Genomic DNA, 21,458 nt, shown 5'->3' on the forward strand with positions numbered 1-21,458 from the left:
CAGCCCATTCCAATGCCAATCACTCTCTCTGTGAAGAACTTCCTCCTAACATCCAGCCTAGACCTACCCTGGCACAACTTGAGACTGTGTCCCCTTGTTCTATTGCTGGTTGCCTGGGAGAAGAGGCCACCCCCCACCTGGCTACAGTGCCCCTTCAGGTAGTTGTAGACAGCAATGAGCTCTGCCCTGAGCCTCCTCTGCTGCAGGCTGCACACCCCCAGCTCCCTCAGCCTCTCCTCACAGGGCTGTGCTCCAGGCCCCTCACCAGCTTTGTTGCCCTTCTCTGGACATGTTCCAGCACCTCAACATCTTTCTTGAATTGAGGGGCCCAGAACTGGACACAGTACTCAAGGTGTGGCCTGAGCAGTGCTGAGTACAGGGGAAGAAGAACCTCCCTTGACCTACTGGCCACACTGTTCCTGATGCAGGCCAGGATGCCATTGGCTCTCTTGGCCACCTGGGCACATTGCTGCCTCATCTTCAGCTACTATCTATCAGTATCCCCAGGTCCCTTTCCTCCTGGCTGCTCTCAGCCACTCTGTCCCCAGCCTATAGCGCTGCTTGGGGTTGTTGTGGCCAAAGTGCAGAACCCTGCCCTTGGCCTTGTTAAATCTCATCCCATTGGCCTCTGCTCACCCATCCAGCCTGGCCAGGTCCCTCTGCAGGGCTCTCCTACCTTCCAACAGATCCACAGCTGCTCCTACCTTGGTGTCATCTGCAAACTTACTGATGCTGGACTCAATCCTCTCGTCCAGGAGGGGAGAATCTCCTCCCTGGCCCTGCTGGCCACACTTCTCCTGCTGCAGCCCAGGCTCTGCTTGGCTTTCTGGGCTGCAAGTGCACACTGCTGGCTCCTGTTGAGCTTCTCCTCCAGCAGCACCCCCAGGTCCCTCTGCTCAGGGCTGCTCTCCAGCCGCTCACTGGATTTGTGCTTCTGTATTTGTTAAGTTAACCTGAAGTGTTTCCTTTGCTCTCTGATCTTTTTCACCATTATTTCTTATTTTATTACATTAGACAGTTTGTGTTTTGATTATTTTTTTTTGGGGAGGAGGCTTTGTAACAGCCTTTAAATTCTTTATCTTGTAATTAAGCTGCCTGCAGCATATTGCATGGTTCTGTATAGGGAAATACAAACTGAAACTGCTCACTCCAGAGAAGCTGTGTTTGGATGTTGGTTTTGTCTTTCCCTGATGCTCCAGTGTTTGGTGCTTTTACATCTTGGCTAAAGAGCTAGTGTCTCAAGGCTGATTAGTGAGTGCTAAGATTCAGCAGAACAGAGTCTTTAACTATTATGGGATGTCTATTAAGGGATGGGTGGCCCGAAAGCCAAAATCACCATTCTGTTCAAATAAACACACCAGGAAAGTATGTGTGAGACCTTTAACTCTTCCAGGAGCTTGGCTGTGTGCCGTGCTCCTGACTTAACGGAATAGCTTGTTTCAGGGTTGCCTGAGGCCACAACCACAAATAAGCATGTGTATCTCTGAGGTCATCGAGGCCAATTTTGCTGTTTCCATAGCTATTGGAAATAAGTCACCTGGCTTGATTTATACCTAAAACTGTGGAACATCAGCCCACAGAAGTGACTTGTAAAGTTTCATCTCTTTTGTTGGCCTGTAATACTAAAATAACAGCAGCTTCTGTCTCTAGAAGTACCATTTTATCTTTTTCAGGACTTGATGGTTAGGTATTTGCCAGTGGGATTTAAGTTGTCTGTCTTCATGTGAAGTGATCCTCATATTTGGCACTGCTGCATCTTCTCAGCATCAGTGCAGTTTCACTGAGCTTGAAAACGTGATGGGGAGCTTTTTGTTTTCCTGTGCTCTCCTGGTGCCTCCTGTGAGCCAGGAGCTGCCTCTGTTCTGTACTGATTTCACAGAGTCACAGAATGCCAGAGGTTGGAAGAGTCTTCCAAAGATTGAGTCTGACCCCCATGCCAGAGCAGGATCACCTAGAGTAGGTCGCACAGGAACTCATCCAGGCGGGTTTGGAAAGCGAGACTGCACAGCAGCCCATTCCAGGCCCTGCCACCCACCCTTACAGTGACCTTTTTTTTCCTTGTGTTCACATGGAACTTCCTCTGCTCCAGCTTGCCCCCATTGCCCCTTGTCCTGTCACTGGCCATCACGAAGCAGAGCCTGGCTCGTTCTCCCGACACTCACCTTCACGTATTTACAAACATTAATGAGGCCACTCCTCAGTCTCCTCTCCTCTGAGCTAAAGAGCTCCAGCTCCTTGTAAGGAGAGGCTGCCTTCAGCATCTTTGTGGCTCTGCACTGGACTCTTCCAAGCAGTTCCCTCAGGTCCTTCTTGAACTGAGTCACCCAGAACTGGACACAGTACTCCAGATGCAGCCTCACCAGGGCAGAGTAGAGGGGCAGGAAAACCTTTCTTGACCTACTAACCACAGCCCTTCTAATCCACCCTCAGGGTTCCATTGGCCTTCTTGGCCACAAGGGCACATTGCTAGCTCGTGGTCTTCCTGTTGTCCAGCAGGACTTCCAGGTCCTTTTCCCCAGAGCTGCTGTACAACAGGTCAGCTCCTAACCTATGCGTGGGGTTGTTCTTTCTCAGATGCGTTCTTCTGTCTTGGAACTGAAAGCGAATTGGGGGGGGCGGTGCAGTTGATTTGAGTGAGGTGTGGCGGTGAGATAAACCATCTCTGAAGTAGGGGGGCAGCAATATCTTACTGTCTCACTGTTTCTTCAGATTTTATTGAAGGAATGGAGCAGTCTGCACTGAAATCTTCATGCACCCAGAGATCGGTGCTGGGTCTGGTGCTGCTCTGCATCGTCATCAATGACACTGACGAGGGCACAGACAGACAGAGTCTGCTCAGCAGGTTTGCTGATGACACCAAGCTGGGAGGCTTGGCTGAGACAGCTGCAGGCTGTGCTGCCATCCAGAGAGACCTGAACACACAGAGCTGGGCACAGAGGAACCAGATGAAGTTGAACAAGGACAAGTGCAGAGTCCTGCATCTGGGGAGGGATAACAAACTGCAGCAGTACAGGCTGGGAGGTGACTGCTGGAGAGCAGCCCTGTGGAGAGGGACCTGGGGGTGCTGGTGGAGAACATCCATGGCACAGCAATGTGCCCTTGTGGCCAAGAAGGCCAATGGGATCCTGGGGTGTGTTAAGCAGAGTGTGTCTAGCAGGTAGAGGGGAGTTTTCCTCTGCCTCTACTCTGCTCTGCTGAGACCTCCTCTTGAGTACTGCATACAGTTTTGGGCTCCCCAATTGCAGAGGGACAGGGATCTGCTGGAGAGGGTCTAGCGGAGGGCTGAGGATGATGAGGGGACTGGAGAGCACTGCCTGTTGAGGAGAGGCTGAGGGACCCGGGGCTGCTTAGTCTGGAGAAGAGAAGACTGAGAGGGGGTTGAATGAATGTTTATAAATATCTGAGGGATGCCCAGGAGGGGGGGACAGGCTCTGCTCACTGCTCCCTGGGATAGGACAAGGAGCAATGGGTGTAAGTTGCAGCACAGGAGGTTCTACCTCAACACAAGGGGGAACTTCTTTGCAGTAGGGGTCCCAGAGTACTGGCACAGGCTGCCCAGAGAGGCTGTGGAGTCTCCTTCTCAGGGGACTTTCAAGGCCTATCTGGATGCTTTCTTCTGTGACCTGAACTAGATTGTATGCTCCTGCTGGGGGAGGTTGGACTCAGTGATCTCTTTGGGTCCCTTTCAACCCCTGACATTCTGTGATCTGGTGGTGCTACACTGTCGTAGCGGATGGGATGTGAGGGTGGGCTGGGGGTAGTCTTTGTAGGCTGTATGTCATCTCTGATTTTTCATTGTCTCTCTGGGTAGCAGAACACGTTAGGAACCTGTGAAATGCGTGGTGAATGCACAGCACTCTATCACTGCAAACAAGTAATTCCTTGTGGCAAGAAGGAAATCTTGAATTCCCAATCATTTTTTGTAGGAGTATAAAAGCAGAGCCCTAGAAAAAGAAGCAAATTTCTTAGCACAAGCTGCTTATTCCTTATGTTCCTGTAGGTTGTTTTTGTTGTGCAGCAGTGGATACATCTTGCTATTTCAGATGGTCTGGCAACCTGTAATTTTCTTCCTTAACTTTTCAGTGGCTTGGAATGCCACAAGAGGCAGCAAAGAGGGAACCTAAACTCTGGAGAAGTACCCTTCCCCAGGCTTGTTGGTAATAGGTATTCACTGTAGTTTCTGTCTCAGATGGACTGCTGCTCTTTGGGAAAACCAGAGCATTATAATGCTCTTTCTTACATGATAGATCTGTATGAAATGCATGGGGATCTCTAGTGGAAAGGAGACTCTGTTCCAAGTCAGGCATGGGAATGTGAAGCTTCTCTGCAAGCTGAGGCCTTGAGGAACCTGTTCTAATGGGAGGTATCCCTGCCTATGGCAGCAGGTTGGAACTGAATGGTCCTTGAGGTCCCTTCAAAACCTAAACCATTCTCTGACTCTATAAGCTGAAATTCTGTCTTCCTATCATCCTTATGATCCTTGAGGTCCTTTCCAACCTAGACCATTCTGTGATTCTATAAGCTGAAATGTTGTCTTCCTATCGTGCTTATGATCCTTAAGGTCCCTTCCAAGCTAAACCATTCTGTGATTCTCTAAGCCCTCAGCAAACAACAGCTCCCTCAGCGTCTCCTCACAGGGCTGTGCTCCAGGCCTCTCACCAGCTTTGTTGCCTTTCTCTGAACACTATCCAGCACCTCAACATCTCTCTTTCTGTCCTTTTGCTCCTGTGAGTTGCTCTGTGTTGCTCATAGGGTAAAAATGGCAAGAAAAAATCTGCATGTTTTGTTTTTTCAGAGAGAAGCGCGGCAGGGAAACGTTGCAGTGCCATATTCTACTGCAGAGCAGTAAACCGAGTACAGCCTGCCGGGCCCGCTTTTGGCATGGAAAATAGCTCTGGAAAGGGCAGGAGAGGTTCCATCTGTGGATTCTGGCTGTGCTTCAGAAGCTAGTCTTTTTTTATATATATGAAATAACAAATCTTGAGTTATTGGCAGGCTGTAATTTATCACTGAAGAAAATATGGAAGAATAACTCTGTGTGTTTTAAACAACATAGTGCCAGGTAAACACAGAGTATCTTGAACTCTTAGAGCAATAGAATTAGCAGTGGTTTTAGATCCATAGCATCAGTCAGGGCTGGAAGGGATCACAAGGATCAGCCAGTTCCAACCCCCCTGCCATGCCCAGGGACACCCTACCCTAGAGCAGGCTGTCCACAGCCTCAGCCAGCCTGGCCTTAAACACCTCCAGCCATGGGACCTCAACCACCTCCCTGGGCAGCCCATTCCAGCCTCTCACCACTCTCTTGATGAAGAACTTCCTCCTCACCTTCAGTCTGAATCTCCCCACTTCCAGCTTTGCTCCATTCCTCTCAGTCCTGTCACTCCCTGACTCCCTAAAAAGTCCCTCCCCAGCTTTTTTTGTAGCCCCCTTCAGACACTGGAAGGCCACAAGAAGGTCACCTGCGAGCCTCCTCTTCTGCAGCCTGCACAGCCCCAACTCTTTCAGTCTGTGCTCACAGCAGAGCTGCTGCAGCCTCTGAGCATCCTCCTGGCCCTGCTCAGGACACACTCCAGCATCTCCACATCCCTCTTGTACTGGGGGCTCCAGAACTGGATGCAGTACTCCAGGTGGGGTCTCAGCAGAGTGCAGCAGAGGGGGAAATCACCTCCCTGGCCCTGCTGGCCACACTGCTGCTGCTGCAGCCCAGCTTTGGTTGGCTTTTCCGGCTGCAAGTGCACACTGCTGGCTCCTGTTGAGCTTCTCCTCCAGCAGCACCCCCAAGTCCCTCTCCTCAGGGCTGCTCTCCAGCCACTCACTGCCCAGCCTGGATTTGTGCTCAACCCAGATACAGGACCTTACACTTGGTCTTGTTGAGCCTCCTGAGGTTGGCCTGTGCCTATTTTGTTCTGTAGTGTGGAGGGGAGAGAAGTTAGCTGTGAGACTGGCAAAAAGCATTTTCTGGTTTAGGAAGTGAAGGATTTCTTTCAGTAGTTTTTTTTTCACGGACCTGTTGAACAGGCTGCAGTCAGGAACCCCGGGCAGCAGACACAAAGACAGGAGCTGTCCTCTGTTGTAATCTGCTCCCTCCTGGGAGGAAAGTGATGGTATCTTACTGTTTAATGTCAGGAAATAATAATTCTTGCTCTTGTTTATCTCCAGAGTGCATTTTGCTCTTCACCTGTGCATGAACAATCAAACAGTACTAGGCCAGGCATTTGTTGCCAGTGTTTCCAATTTCACATAGTCCATCTTTTAGTGTTTACTGTGTTAGGCTGAAGCTTAGACTGGGAGGGAGTGAGGTGCAATTAGGCTTAATGTATTGGCCAGATTCTTGCAGGATGTGAGGACACACTTAGAAATTAAAAGGCTCATGCTGTGAAGAAAGATACAGTTCAAAGACTTCTGAAATATTTATGTTCTGGATGGAAAGGATTTTTCAGCCCATCTCAACCTTCTTGTAACCAAACTGGTTTGAACCTCTGTTTACTTTAAAGTTTTCAAAGTGCTTTTAGTCAGTAAGAAAATCAATGCATGCATCATACTTCAGTGTAGTTGAGGCAGTGGCCAACAGCATTCTGTATGTAACTACTGCCAATGCATCTTTCCTCTGAGTAACATCTCATGTCTGCACTCACAGAAGAGCAAAGTCTGGAAGTCTGCAACTGCTGGATAAAGTCATCCCAAAGCTCACACAGTCATCCATGAAAATAAACAGGGAATGAGTTACCTTGCTTAGATGACTCCCTCCTCTTTCTGCAGAGTTATGTTGCTCGTTTGAAAGGATCAATTCCTTTGAAAGACGTTGTGCTGCAGCTTAAGAAGCTCTCAGAATGTCTGTGTGACTTCATGCTGTGGTACCAGCCCATAATTTTCCCTATGTTTGTTTTCTGCTGTGGTTTTTTTTTTCCTCTGTGTCTTCATTTTAGGCAGTGGTTGAAACTGTGTTAGCGTTTTATGTTTACATAGACTCACAGGAGGTCAGGGATTGAAAGGGACCCAAAGAGATCATAGAGTCCAACCCCCCTGCCACAGCAGGTCCATACAATCTAGCTCAGGGCACAGAGGAACACATCCAGACAGGCCTTGAAAGGCTCCAGAGAAGGAGACCCTATGACCTCTCTGGGCAGCCTGTGCCAGTGCTCTGGGACCTTTACAGTGAAGAAAAAAAAGAGCAAAAGAATAATATGTGGAATGATCTCGAGGCAAAACAACGAGAAACCTCCAAGTAGAGACCTGCCAGTCCATTACTGCCTGCCTGTTTTCTGTGAGAGAGGGCTGGTCCATGGCTTCCTGTGTGCATGTCTGGGAGTTCTCCTTTCTCTCTAAAATATGTTCTCTGCTTCACATAGTGATGTTCATTTGCAGCATATGGGGACCATTAGCCATCCTGAAGCTGGACATAAGGCTTAACGTGTTAAATCACTTAGAATATCACATCCCCCCCTCTTTTTATCCTGGTGTTAACACCTGGATCAGTTTAGCACTAGTGCAGAAGTTTGGGACACATGTAATAGTTCATTTTAAGAACAGGTGGTGGGGTTGGGGGTTGTGTGTGCGCATGCATGTGGGCATATATTAACTGTTGCATCTCACTGAATCACACTCAAGGTATGTAAATAGGCAGGTAAATAAGTGGCTTATGGCAGGAGACAAAAGTATTTGTTAGAGTGGCTTAGAAACTGATTTTGCTTTTACAGCTTCTGTCTTTCTTCAGACTGCCATTGCTGCAGAATTGATAGCTGGCTCCTATTCCCTTCCCTCCCCCTCCCCAAAGCCATCCATGCGTTGTACACCAAATAAGATATCCTGCTCTCTTGGGTGGCTGAAGTGGGCAGGCATCAAAAATGGAAGCAAGCAAGTTCCCTGACAGAGTCTGAAACCCTGCTTGAAAGTAAAGATGCCGATTGTGTTGGAGCTTTGAAAGATGACTTTCCCTGGTGACCTGCTGCCTTTTGCCAAGAGCAGAGCTTATGGCTGTGTTTGAGTGATGAGTGCAGTTGGAGACTTTCTCTTGTAGTGCCCATTAGCAAGACTGGCATCACCTGCAGGATGTAACCTGGAGGTAAACTGTGAGTGAAGGGGAGGACAAGGCTAGTAAGGCTTTTTGTAGTTTCCTTTATCCCGCAGTCTTTGCTGGAGCCAACAATTAATGCTGTTTTCTACCTGCGGCAAGGCCGGCTGGCTGCTGGCGAGGGAGGCGTCACAGAGCATGTCAGCACTACCTGCCAGCCTGTGAAGAGGGACTGCCTTCAAAACTGCTCTTGCAATTGGTGGCTAAGCAGCAGTACTGCAGTAGATTTAACTACTTGGTAATTGAGCAGCTAAGGAAAAATAGGACCTTGTCTCGGCCAGGATCAGGGCGCTGGGCACCTCCTTGGCGTGGAGCCCAGGTGGGGATGTGGGCCTGAAGGTGGATCTGTCCCAGCTGGACCCATGTTTGTGCAGGGCTGTGGGGAGTTGGAAGTGTTCGCTGTGTGACAGTTTGGGAGTCAGCCACTCCCCCACAGATACAGCTGAGCTGGAAGTCAAGGAATGAAGATTTATCTTTACAGCTTAGCACAAGATACAAGCAGGTATTTACAATATATATACAGAAATGGAGAAGTTAAAAAAGTAATACAGAAGCACAGCAGCCCTCCCAGAAACCTGAGTCCCCAGGAGGGGCTCCCAACCACCCTTCCACTTTCTCCTCACCCCAGACTTTGCCTTGTATTCAAGTTAAGTTTGAAGGGTTGGCCAGGGGGTTAGGAAGCAGACAGATTAGTCAGGCAGCAAGTTAGGCTAGAAAGAGAAGTGCAGCCCAAAAAACCCAGAGAGCAACTCTGTTATCTGTGTTTGTGTTCTTGTTCTTATCTATCTCAGCAAGCCCATGAGTGCAGCAGCCATCACCATTTCACAGCCTGTCATGTAATCCTTCTCACCAAAATACCCCAGCTAGGCTCAAGCCAACACACTAACAGATTCTTGTCACGTACCACAGAAACTTTATCACTGCCCACTGCTAGTGCCAAATCTGATTGTGCAGGTCCTGCTCTGTTTACAGAACCTCTGCTATTTACCAACCAGGTTGCTTGTGCTAAATGCTTGCCCCAGTTTTTCAGAGTTCCACCCCCATAGCACTGGGGCAGGGAGAGATGGGGGGTTGCTGGGAAGCTGACATGGGGTCCTGTGCCACGGGCAGGGTGAGGGACCCTTCGGCGGGGAGTGAGGGCTGTCAGGTCTTATGAGTGGTCTCAGAGCCCTGACATGAACAGCTCAGTACTATTTGTTGTTATTCTTTTATTAGACATAGAGCTTGTATTGCTTTCCCCCTTGCACAGAGAAACATCTCACTTTGTGTTTTTCTTGCCGGTGGTGCTGAGCAGTCAGGCTGGGGATGCAGATGGGCACGACACCGGCTGGTGATGTGTGGGCTGGAGTCAGCGCACAGGTTGTTTCTCTGACCCACACTAAGTGTCCAGGGTGTTCTCTGTAGTGCTGTGGAGACCTCCTTCACTTTTCCTTTTGAGGGCAAAATAACACAAGAGCTGCCCGGTTCGAGTATCTAATGTGTGAGAGGGTTTCTACGTTGTGTAATGTGAAACAGTAGCTGAGAGAGGCTGCTTGCGAGAGGCTTAGAATCCAAGAGTGGTAGGGGCTGGAAGGGACCTCTGGAGATCACCGTGTCCAGCCGCCGTACTGGAGCGGGTTCAGCTCGGGCAGGACAACGGACCTGCCCTATTTAATTAATTGATTATTAACTTTACTTGTTAAGCTTATGTTTTCCACCTGGAGAGGACTGAATCGAAAGGGTCTGGGTTGCCTCAGATTTGTTGCAAAGCCTGTCAATAGAGTTTGGCTCAATTAATGCCTGGGAGTGTACAAGAGGCTTCTTTCTGACTTGGAGAAAAGCAGTTTTGCTTTGGTAGGGAATGGTCCGACATGAGTGAGTGTTTGCTGCATGGAAGTGGTTGGGTTAGAGGGAGAGGGTCGGCCTGCTTCGTTGCCGGGTGTGGAGCTGTTTCAGACGTGCGCTGATTGCTGCAGTTCTGTTGTTTGGGAGGGGTTTTTAAGGGACACAATAAAAGTTCCTGGCCTGGAGCACCACCTGGGCTCTGCCTGAGGGGAGAGTGGTTGTGCTGAGAATATTACTGCCGCTTGTTTTCTTACTGTTTCCCCAGGAAGGGAAAAACAACCCCACTTTTGCACGGCGAAGCTTCAGCTCTTAGGTCTTGCTATCGGATAGCCAGGCTTAGCATCTGGGAGGCTGCAGTCTGACACAGGGTGTCTTCCTCAGGGAAAGGTGGGGGGTTTCCTTAGTCTAACACATGCTTTATTCGTGCAGGATTCCTAGCTTTCTGAGGGGCACACACTGAAATCACAAACAGAGGAATTAGGTTTCAGGAAAGGACTGCATGGAGGGACAAGATAAATAATGTGAAAACAAAGCTCTTGTTTTCTTCCAGTCTTCTTTTGGGACTGGGCTAAAAATGGGAAAAATGTGTGTGGGGTTGGGAAAACAAAATAAAAGCAACCTGATCTGCTGCATAAGCAGAAATCAAAACGGGACGGTTCAAGCATTTGAGAAAGCATCATCAGACCTTTAAAGGATTGCAGGCGACCTCTGCATCCCCTCCGTGCCCTGGCAGACAGAAGGCCGTGCCAGGAGCAGTAAAATGTTAGATATAAATCATCATCAGTGGGATGAGACTTAACAAGGCCAAGTGCAGGGCTGGGTGCTAGGTTGGACTGGATGATCTCAGAGGTCTCTTCCAACCTGGTTAATTTCGTGATTCTGTGGTCTCTCATTTGGTATTTTTCATTGAAGATTCTTCAGCTGACCCTTCTTGGTGATGCCCAGTGACAGGACAAGGGGCACTGGGTGGAAGCTGAGGCATATAGGAAGTTCCATGGAAACACGAGGAAGAATTTTTTCCCAGTGAGGGTGACAGAAGACTGGAACAGACTGCCCAGGGGGGTTGTGGAGTCTCACTTTCTGGAGATATTCAAGATGCATTCCTGTGTGATCTGCTCTAGGTGATCCTACCTTGGCACAGGGGCTGGACTGGATGAGCTTTGGAGGTGCTTTCCAGCCCCTAACATTCTGTGATCCTTAATTACCCTGGTGAAATAAATGCTAAATGCTCAGCAGTAACAATGCATCTTTAAGGAATTGCTTAAACACAACTTCACTCTTGAAGGCAAGGAACTAAAGAAATTCTGCTCATCTTTTTACACTGAGCAGGTCTCACACTTCCTCCCACAGTGCAAATTGTAAATGGAAATAACTGGATTTGTACAATCCTGATAAGGGACAGATTTTTGCACCACTGAATTAGACAAGGAAATTGCTAATGGCTGGCACCAGACTTTGCCAGGGTCGTTGGCAACAAATGCTGAAAGCCACAGCATCATTTTTTCCTTCTCCAATCGAGCTAAATTCATAAGCTAATACAAGCTAAATTCCCCCCCCCCTGCATTTTAAATGCAAGAAATTTAAAGAGAAGGCCTGTTTTAATCTGCAAAATATTCTGCTGCCTGCCTCGACAAGGTGTTAGCAGTAAGTGCCAAGGACAATACGTATGAAACAGCGGTCGAAGTGCCCCGTACAGCAGTGTGCACTTGCATGCTCCTGCTGACCTGTGTATGTCTTGTTCCTCCATGCCAGAGAGATTCGGTCCATGTAAACGAAGGCTGCAGTAAAAGGCCAGTTGGGGCTTTAGTTGTGGCTTGCTGCAGGAGTCGCTGTTTCAGCGATGCCCTTTGTCGGTTTTCCTATTCCCTTCACGTTTTAATTGTGACTCATCACATCTCGGCCGAATACTCCTGGGCTGGGCTCAGAGGAACGCCACTGAAGGATGTTTCATTCGATGGAAGCTGCATAGCATCTCTTTCTAATGTTTTAAAAGCCAGTTTCCATGAGAATTTGCTCTAGTGGGAAGTCAGTAATATGTAGTTTTCCAACACCTCTTGTAAGACTCCCGAAGTTGAATGGGAGCCGCTGCAAAACAATGCCATTCTTTTTTGGTGGTGGTGATGTGACTGCGCTTTCCCAGCCTTTCCTTTTGCCCTTTTCCTTCTGCTGAAATGGGGTTTTTGTTTGTCTTTTACAGCCGAGCCATCAAGACAAACCAGGACCTTCTTCCCGAGACGCCCTGGACCCACATCTTCTACAACGACTTCTGGGGGACGCTGCTAACTCACAGTGGGAGCCACAAGTCCTACAGGCCTCTCTGCACGCTCTCCTTTCGCATTAACCACGCAGTCGGAGGGATGGACCCGTGGGGCTACCACCTTGTCAACGTTCTGTTGCATGCTGCAGTCACAGGCCTTTTCACCAACTTCTCCAGGATCCTCTTTGGCGATGGGTACTGGACCTTGGTAGCAGGCCTGCTCTTTGCAGCTCATCCCATACACACAGAAGCCGTAGCGGGGATCGTGGGGAGGGCAGACATTGGAGCCTGCCTCTTCTTTCTGCTTTCCCTGATGTGTTACATGAAGCACTGCTCCACCAGAGGTTCCTCACTGAGTACCTGGGGCTGGATCTTGGGAGCAGGGCTGTGTGCAGGATGCAGCATGCTGTGGAAGGAGCAAGGAGTGACTGTTCTGGCCATTTCAGCTGTGTACGATATCTTTGTCTTTCATCGACTGAAGATGCCTCAGATCATTCCTGCTTTGTGCAAGGTGAGTCTTCTTCAGGCCTCTGTGTAAGGCACTGTAAAACGGGTGCTAAAGGAGTTTTCAAGTGCACAATAGTGCTTAACCCTTGGGTCCCAGAAACAAGCACAGAATCACAGCATGTCGGGGTCAGAAGGGACCCAAAAGGATCACAGGCTCACAGCATGTCAGGGGTCGGAAAGGACCCCAAAGGGATCATAGGCTCACAGCATGTCAGGGGTCGGAAGGGACCCAAAGGGATCATAGTCCAACCCTCCTGGCAGAGCAGGATGTAATCTAGGGATGGATCGCAGCTGTCTGATGCTGAAAGAACATTTAAAGCAGTTCAGTATGTTTGGTTTTGGGTTTTTTTCTGTTTATATTTAGTTTAACTACTCCTTGCTATTACTTCACACTGGGGATGTATTTCTTTGGGTTTTTTATTTTCAATTACTTTTCCCTGCTTCCAGCAGCTCCCTCCTCATGCTGTTTACCATTGAGCACTGGGTGTCTGTCTGCCTTCTGCAGAGAATTCATTCATGATCTTATCCTCTTGCATCTTGCAAACTCAGCTTAGTTTGGTGCTGATACCATCTATAGGCTCCCTGAGGCAAAGTTAGAGCTCTTTACTCTTCTGGTTTGACAGAGGTGCACAGAACATGCCTTTGGCATGTATTTTTTTCTCTCCCTAGTAGGAGCTATAACTCAAATATATTATTTAGCCTTAACAAAAGAACTATTGTCATTAAAAAAACCCTGATTTCTCATTAAAAAAACCCTGATTTCTCAGTTTAAAAAACCCTAATTTCTCATTTTAAAAGCCCTGGTTTCTCATTTTAAAATACCCTGGTTTCTCATTTTAAAATACCCTGGTTTCTCATTTTAAAATACTCTGGTTTCTCATTTTAAAATACCCTGGTTTCTCATTTTAAAATACTCTGGTTTCTCATTTTAAAATACCCTGGTTTCTCATTTTAAAAGCTGGATTTCTTGTTTGAAAAAGCCTGATTTGTAGTGTTAAAAAACTTTATTTCTCATTAAAAAGGCCCTGATTTCTCATTCAACCCCCCTGATTCCTCACTTTAAAAAGCCCCAATTTCTTGTTTAAAAAATCCTGATTTCTTCTTTGAAAATACCTTCTGACTTGTTTAAAACTGCCTGATTTCTCGTTTAATAAACCTGGTTTCACAAGACAAGTAAAATGAAGAGAGAAGCCCATCAGAATGTCCTCCCTTCCCTTCCCAAGCCCACATCTACTTTTGTGCTCTCCAGAAACCCCAGCTGAAACCCCGGCTCATTTACATCGGTTGCTGCATGGGCGAGTAAGATGAGGATATGTAGTTATATTTTCAGTGAAGTGGCTTTCTTTCAGAAACTGCTGACTTGACAGGAGGAAAATACTTCATAGAGATGTCTCTTGCAACATTTGCTAGTGAGACATAACCAAGTAAAAACAATACAACAAACCATGGTTCTCAAATCTAACTCAAAATGTGATTAGAGAAGAGGAGGCTCAAGGCAGAGCTCATTGCTGGCTACAGCTACCTGAAGGGAGGCTGCAGCCAGGTGGGGTTGGGCTCTTCTGCCAGGCAAGCAGCAACAGAACAAGGGGACAGAGTCTCAAGGAGAGGTCTAGGCTGGTTGTTAGGAGGACGTTCTTCAGCAGATTGAGGGAAGTTCTCCTCCCCCTCTCCTCTGCCCTGCTGAGACCTCATCTTGAGTGCTGCGTTCAGTTTTGGGCCCCCCAGTTGAAGAGGGACAGGGATCTGCTAGAGAAGATCCAGTGTAGGGCTACAAGGATAATTAGAGGACTGGAGCACTGCCTGATGAAGGGAGGCTGCAGGACCAGGGACTTTTTATTCTGGAGAAGAGAAGACTGAGAGGAGATTTAATAAATGCTTTTAAGTATCTGAGGGCTGACCAGGAGTGGGGGACAGGCTCTGCTCACTGCTCCCTGAGATAGGACAAGGAGCAATGGGTGTAAGCTGCAGCAAAAGAGGTTCCACCTCAAGACAAGGGGGAACTTTGTGACTGTAAGGGTCCCAGAGCACTGGCACAGGCTGCCCAGAGAGATTGTGGAGTCTCCTTCTCTGGAGCCTTTCCAGGCCTGTCTGGATGTGTTCCTCTGTGACCTGAGCTAGATTGTGTGGTCCTGCTCTGGCAGGGGGGTTGGACTCAATGATGTCTTTGGTTCCCTTCCAACCCCTGACATCCTGTGAGCCTGTGGTCTGAAGACTGGAAATTGTTTTCCAAGGATGCTGGTTAGTTGACAGGAATAATTTGAGAAGAGCAAGTGCTCTTGGGATTGAGAAATTTGGATTTTGGTGGTGGAGTATCTGACACGTCCCCGCCACGGAAGCAGGTTAGATGCTGCCCTGTTGATTTGAAGTTACTTTTAAGTTTAATTTTCTAATCATGCCAAGATGATTATGCTGTAGAATTGACATTTTGAAGTGATAATTTGAGTCTTCTGAAGTCATTGGTAAAAGAGAGCCAGGTTTTCTTACAGCTTTGGCTTTGGTTTGAGTCTGTGTGTTTATCCATACAACGATAAAGACAAACGGGTGGGTTTTGTTCGGTTTGGGTTCACTTTTAGTTTGATTCTTTCTTGTTTCATATTTAAAGTAATCAGAACAACCTCCCAAAGTATTTAGCTAACAGATTAATTTTTGCATTATGCAGAATCAAAGCACAGGTTTGAACAAAAATGAATTCTTTCAATTCTTCATCTTGTCAGAATCATTTGACTGTTGCCTTTTTCTTGGTGCTACTTTGGCCTTAATTGTGTCCCTAGCAAGAACTGTCAAATTCTTTCTTCCAACAGCAAACTAAAATCTCCTTAAGCAAACAAAATCAACTTTTGGATTAAGAGGCTTATTCCTTTAATAGTGTTTCCTACTCTTGTGCTTACTTGAAGAGACATTCCTGCATTGCAAATTCCAGGAGGCCATCTACAGATGAATCATCCTGTGTTACCCAACCACTTTGGGCACCTAAAACACTGGAGTGGGGTTTAAACAGAAGGAGAAAAGCTTCCCACCAAACAGAAGCCCATTCTTATCAGAGGGTTCTTCGTTACAATGTCTAGGCAACTAGCAAACATTGGTGTCCTTTTACACGCTCTAGAGTTTGTGATTTGTGCTTCCCCAGTTTAAATACTGGGGGAGGGCAACTACAGGAGAGAGGGGGACAAAAGACATCAAAAAGGGCTGTCTAGGGAAAAGCTACTGTATGTTGTAGTACATGGAAAGGGAATGTGTAGAATGGAGCTGAGGAAGAAAGGAGAAGAATTTTAAGAGGTTGCTAGCTCAGATCTGTGCTAAGTAAGCAGTGATGATATGAAATGGAATGGTAGAAAGGAACTACTTCGTTCAGTCTACCTAACCTTAAGCTAGACCCTGTCCAGCTGAGCTGACACAGTTGTTTCCTAGGCTGTGCAGCAAACCGGAACTGAGAGAAGTGCAGGTGAAAAATAACCTTTAAGCTTCCTCCCAGCCCTGCAAATATCCCAAATATATCTTTTATCAGCTCAGTTGTATCCAGTCCTCATCATTTGCCTTCCAAACAGCTGTACTGGTTAATGCTGAGAGGAAATCTGAAGTGCAGGGACAGAGACAAGGAACAGAAAGGGAACGTTTTAGGGGCATGGGTGATTAAGGACCCGGGCTGCCTTGCTGCCAGATGATAGCTTTCAGCTTCTGTTAGGTGCTCTTAGAATGTACCACTGGGGAAACTGACACGATTAGTTATGTTTAAAGAGCAGTAAAATCACTGACCTTCTTCAGGATGGTCAGTGGGAGGTGAGCTGCTAAAAGCAGCTCTAAGAACCCTTGGCGTGTCAAGCCTGCTGTTCTTTCCACTTTATTCTTATCCTGGGGCTGCACACCCAAAAAATATGGAATAGTGGCTACTAGACGAGCAGGAGCTGTTTGCTGAGCTTACACCTCTTAGGTGAGAGTCTTGATCTGTCACATCAAGTACATGACAGCATCCCTGTGTGATTCGAGTAGACTTCAGGGCTTCTGAACAAGGCAGCTGCAGAGCAGGACCACCAACAGAGCAGATGAATATTATCCCTTATTTAGAAGCTCTTCCCAATGCACTTTAAAAATGTGTATTGGAGCTACTTACTGAGCTCTCAAGTTTTTTCTCTGTCATCTGTCTGTGGGTTATTCAGTGGAACTTGGCTGCTGATTTTTCTTCCTATTGCCAAGTCTTGTACTCTCGTCTGCCTGTGATGCTCTCACTCTGGCTGGCAAAGCTGTTGGTCTGGACCCCATTTCACTTGGTTAGCTCTATCTTGTTCTGTCTGACTGGCTGACAAGAAGGCATTTGTTGTCTTGAAGTCAGCAGAGTTTGATGGAAGTGTGTTTATTGAGGTCGTAAATGCGTTGTCTGAAGTGAGAACAATTAGAAAGTAAAAAGATACTCTCCTGGGACAGGATGTTCCTTGTGGAAGAAAATTGGAGATTGGTTTGATTTTTTTATTTTCCTTCTTCAGTATTCTGGACCTTGAGTCATTTCCAGCGCAAATTGTCGTGGCTATGCAGATTGAGTTGTTGCCTGTGATACCAGATGACTGCACCTCTCAGCAGCTAATCTTGCTCAAGTCAAAACACCACATTTGTAGGGGTGGGAGAGGGGAAGCTGAATTCAGGAGAGAGCTGTGATCAAGTTTTTAATTATGGAAAATATGCAAATTCAGATGCATAACTCTTTTATACTTGGAGAGGTAGAAGAGAATAAAATAGAATTGAATCAAATCAACCAGGTTGGAAGAGACCTCCAAGCTCATCCAGTCCAACCTAGCACCCAGCCCTGGCCAGTCAACCAGACCATGGTGCCCCAGCCAGGCTTTTCCTGAACACCTCCAGGCACAGTGACTCCACCACCTCCCTGGGCAGCCCATTCCAATGCCAATCACTCTCTCTGCCAACAACTTCCTCCGAGCATCCAGCCTAGACCTCCCCTGGCACAACTGCAGACTGTGTCCACTTGTTCTGTTGCTGCTTGCCTGGCAGCAGAGCCCAACCCCACCTGGCTACAGCCTCCCTTCAGGTAGTTGTAGACAGCAATGAGCTCTGCCCTGAGCCTCCTCTGCTGCAGGCTGCACACCCCCAGCTCCCTCAGCCTCTCCTCACAGGGCTATGCTCCAGGCCCCTCCCCAGCTTTGTTGCCCTTCTCTGGACACCTTCCAGCACCTCAACATCTCTCTTGAATTGAGGAGCCCAGAACTGGACACAGAACCATTGAAAGCAGAACGACTAATCAGCTTTGCAGCCCAGTTAGTAGTACAAAGCTAATACAAACCTTACCCTTTCCTTCTCTCATTTTAATTTCTTTTAGTGGCAATGGAGCTGGAGGATATTAGCAGTTAAAAAGATGGAGCAAATGCATTTAAAGATCATTTTTTATATCATAATGATTATAAAATATTTATTGCTCTGGGCTGTGGTTGTTTTGTTGTTTTGTTCTGCATACAAACTGCTTTGCAGAAATAACTAAAACAGATGTATGTTTTACTCATGTTTCACTTCTACAGTATGGCAACATTTCACCAGATCACCATATTGTTAGTACAGGGAGTTTGTTGTACTAAATAAGGAAACCTCTCTTTTCCCACCACTTACTTGATTAAAGTCTCCCTCTGGGAGGTCTGTCTAACATGTGGCATTAGTTATTGGTATCTGTAGCTGAGCACGAACCACAAATTGGATTGCAGGATGCACCCTGTAACTTTCTGTACTATTCTAACAGTATTGGTTTGTAAAAGGCAGTGTCATTGGAGGCCTATGTTGTGTTTAAGGTAATGGTGCAAACCTGAGGCCTCCACAGATGACTCAGGCAACCACCAAACCCGGGTTTTAGGGAACACTGCTTTCTTTTGTGGCCTTGGAATAGCCTTAGTTGTGAGGTGGTTGTACGATTCCTACTCCAAACAGGACCTGCTGGGGGTTACATAGAGGTGCTGATTTTTGAGCACGCTCTAAACATGAACTAAGCCACTTTCTGTCTTTTTTTCCCCTTTTCTCTTTTGAAGCTGCTACTTTTAGAACTCTCATGCTTTGGAAAGCAATTGCAAAATGAAAGGCTGCACTTGGTTTAAATGTGCAGCATTATCCTTCTCTTCTGGGGGGCTCTGAAGCCTTAGCAGTGCAGTTGTCAGTCTTGCTGGGGAAACCTCTTCTCCATCTACAAATCATGCGATATTGCAGCAGTCTTTTGTCTCTGTTTAAAGTGTAACTTGATGGTTTGTTGCCCACAATCTAAGGAATTTTACTGGGCTCGAACTTGCCCACATGCCTGGGCAGATTCGATTGGTAAGCTCATAGAATCAGGCAGGGCTGGAAGGGACCACGAGGATCATCTAATTCCAACCCCCCTGCCATGCCCGGGGACACCCTACCCTAGAGCAGGCTGCACACAGTCTCAGCCATCCTGGCCTCAAACACCTCCAGCCATGGGGCCTCAACCACCTCCCTGGGCAACCCATTCCAGCCTCTCACCACTCTCATGCTCAACAACTTCCTCCTCACCTCCAGCCTGACTCTCTCCACCTCCAGCTTTGCTCCATGCCCCCTAGTCCTGTCACTCCCTGACAGCCTGAAAAGTCCCTCCCCAGCTTTCTCGCAGGCCCTCTTCAAAGCCCTTACCTTGCAAGTTACTTGTCTCAAGCACTTGCATGGGTATGGCCCATCCTGGCTCTTGTGCCGTTGAAGCGCCGCGCTCGGGCGGCTCGGGCAGCAGCTGCTTCCCGGCGGGACAGGTTTCGTCCTTGCAGCTGGGTAAATACACCTTGCTTTCCGGTGGGGTTTTCTTTTCCCTTGAGACTGCTTTTGTCCCAGCTAATAAATAGTCTGCCGCTTCCAAACATGACCTGAGCTGTCGCAGGTTGGTTTTCTCTAACCAGAGCTGCGTGCTGGAGTGCCCCGAGCTGTGAAGCGCTGCGTTTGTGCGCAGGGCGCAGCCTATCGCCGAGCGGGGCATTGGAGCTCCGCTGCCCGCTGGGGCCCGCTTTGTTCCCTGGCTGCCGTCTCGCGTTCTGCGGTGCTCGGCTGGGGCTTAACTTTTCTGCCAGCTTGAAGCTCCTGCCGGATCGTGGAAGTGCTGAGGCTGATGTGGCTGCGCATCCATCTCTGGTATTCGTGGAGGAGCCAGCCTGGTGCTCTTCTCTTCTCCCTGCTGGGTGGCAGCAGCATGAGGCCGGTGCGGGCTTGACCACCGCTCCCCCTTCTCAACAGCAGATACTTCCTAGACAAAAGAAGCTTTTTGCAACATGCTTCTTTCTTGGCACTCTCCAGTAGCTAATACTAGTGTTTCCTGTAGTTCCCACAGCTCCTTGCTGCCTTTCTTTCTGACCCTGAAGCACAGAAAACCAGACTGGGCTGCACTGTCTGTTTTCTCAGAGATGCTGACCTCCTGCAGGTCCCTCTGATGTTGGTGCAGTGCAACTGAACTGGACATCAGTCTCTTATGAATAGCTTTTGATTCATGAGTTAAACCACTGGCAGAGGTCACATACAAGAGACATGCAGCAGCAATGGAGCATCCTAAAGCAAGTTTATCAGATGTTGTCATTTGGAAGCTGTGTAACTGTAGTCCCTGGCTTTAAATGGGTTGTTGATGTTGGTGCAGTGCTACTGAATTGGACATCAATCTGTTATGAATAGCTTTTCATTAATGAGTTAAGCCACTGACAGAGGCCACATATGAGAGACATGCAGCAGCAATGCAGCATCCGAAAATGAGTTTATCAGATGTTGTCATTTGGAAGCTGTGTTACTGTAGTCCCTGGCTTTAAATGGGTTGTTGATGTTGGTGCAGTGCTACTGAATTTGACATCAATCTGTTATATATAGCTTTTAATTAATGAATTCAGCCACTGAAAGAGGTCACATATGAGAGACATGCAGCAGCAATGCAGCATCCTAAGGCAAGTTTATTGAATGTTGTATTTTTGAAGCTGTGTTACTGTAGTCCCTGGCTTTAAATGGGTGGCATTTTACTATTAGACATGTAATGTCTGTATTGGAATTGCTACTAAAATCTGCATTACTTTTGCCTTACCCACTTTAATTCCACAGTAAGATTTTGGAGGCTTATTTAGTAATGCTTCTGTGGAAAGATGGAAAAGGCAGAGGTTTCTTTGATAGATGAGCAAGTAAATAAATTTTAAAGGAGCCATCTCTTCCTATTTACAGGGGTTGTGGAGACATGGAAAAACCTCAGTTTAACAGAGATGTTGATTTGCTATAGAAAGATTGTCACTGCCTTCAGTCCCGCGTAAGCCTTGCGCCGCATGACAGCATGCAAAGTATGCTGTGTTTTTGCCGTTCTTCCCCTGGCTTAAAAGGGATCTCTTTTGAGGCACAGGGTGAAAAATCTTCCAGGGGCTTTGCACTGTTGGTTTCAGCACTTACTTTCCATCCTGAGGTTACATGCCATTACTTAGAGCAAGAGGAGTGCAGAGTTTTGGTAGTGGTGTTTCACTGCGGGGTGCGGGTGGGCTTGCTGCCCGCCGGTTTGCAGCCATGTGCAAATAATATCGACCTGCCAGTGCTACTCTCCTAACTAGTGGTGTTTTCAAGATGCTGAATGAATCAGTGGAAAGCACCAAACTTGCCATAGTGTGTAACAGCTGTGTTTCGGAACAGGAGGAATATTTGCAGGTGTTGGTTTCTCTTTGTCTCAGTGATTATTTTGGTCTCTAATTGGAGAAGCTTTGTAAAGGGCTTTTTTCCCCCTCACAGCTGACAGTACTCCTGTTTAAAATAGCAGCATTAAGGAACAGTTAAATTTCATGTTTGGGATTTTTTTGG

The 21,458-nt window shown here is 47.5% G+C and overlaps 1 protein-coding gene across 4 annotated transcripts in view; it reads left to right on the forward strand.

Annotated features, from left to right (window-relative positions):
* The window catches only part of TMTC2 (transmembrane O-mannosyltransferase targeting cadherins 2), a 298,456-nt gene that overhangs the window by 127,457 nt on the left and 149,541 nt on the right, over nucleotides 1-21,458 (forward strand). For all 4 annotated transcript variants that reach the window (XM_064141674.1, XM_064141688.1, XM_064141687.1 and 1 more), the window contains exon 2: nucleotides 12,096-12,666. In XM_064141674.1, coding sequence (XP_063997744.1) covers nucleotides 12,096-12,666 — 571 coding nt within the window. The remainder of the gene's footprint in view (nucleotides 1-12,095; nucleotides 12,667-21,458) is intronic.

Source organism: Pogoniulus pusillus, chromosome 4, assembly GCF_015220805.1.
Source record: "Pogoniulus pusillus isolate bPogPus1 chromosome 4, bPogPus1.pri, whole genome shotgun sequence".
Taxonomy (NCBI): Eukaryota; Metazoa; Chordata; class Aves; order Piciformes; family Lybiidae; genus Pogoniulus; species Pogoniulus pusillus.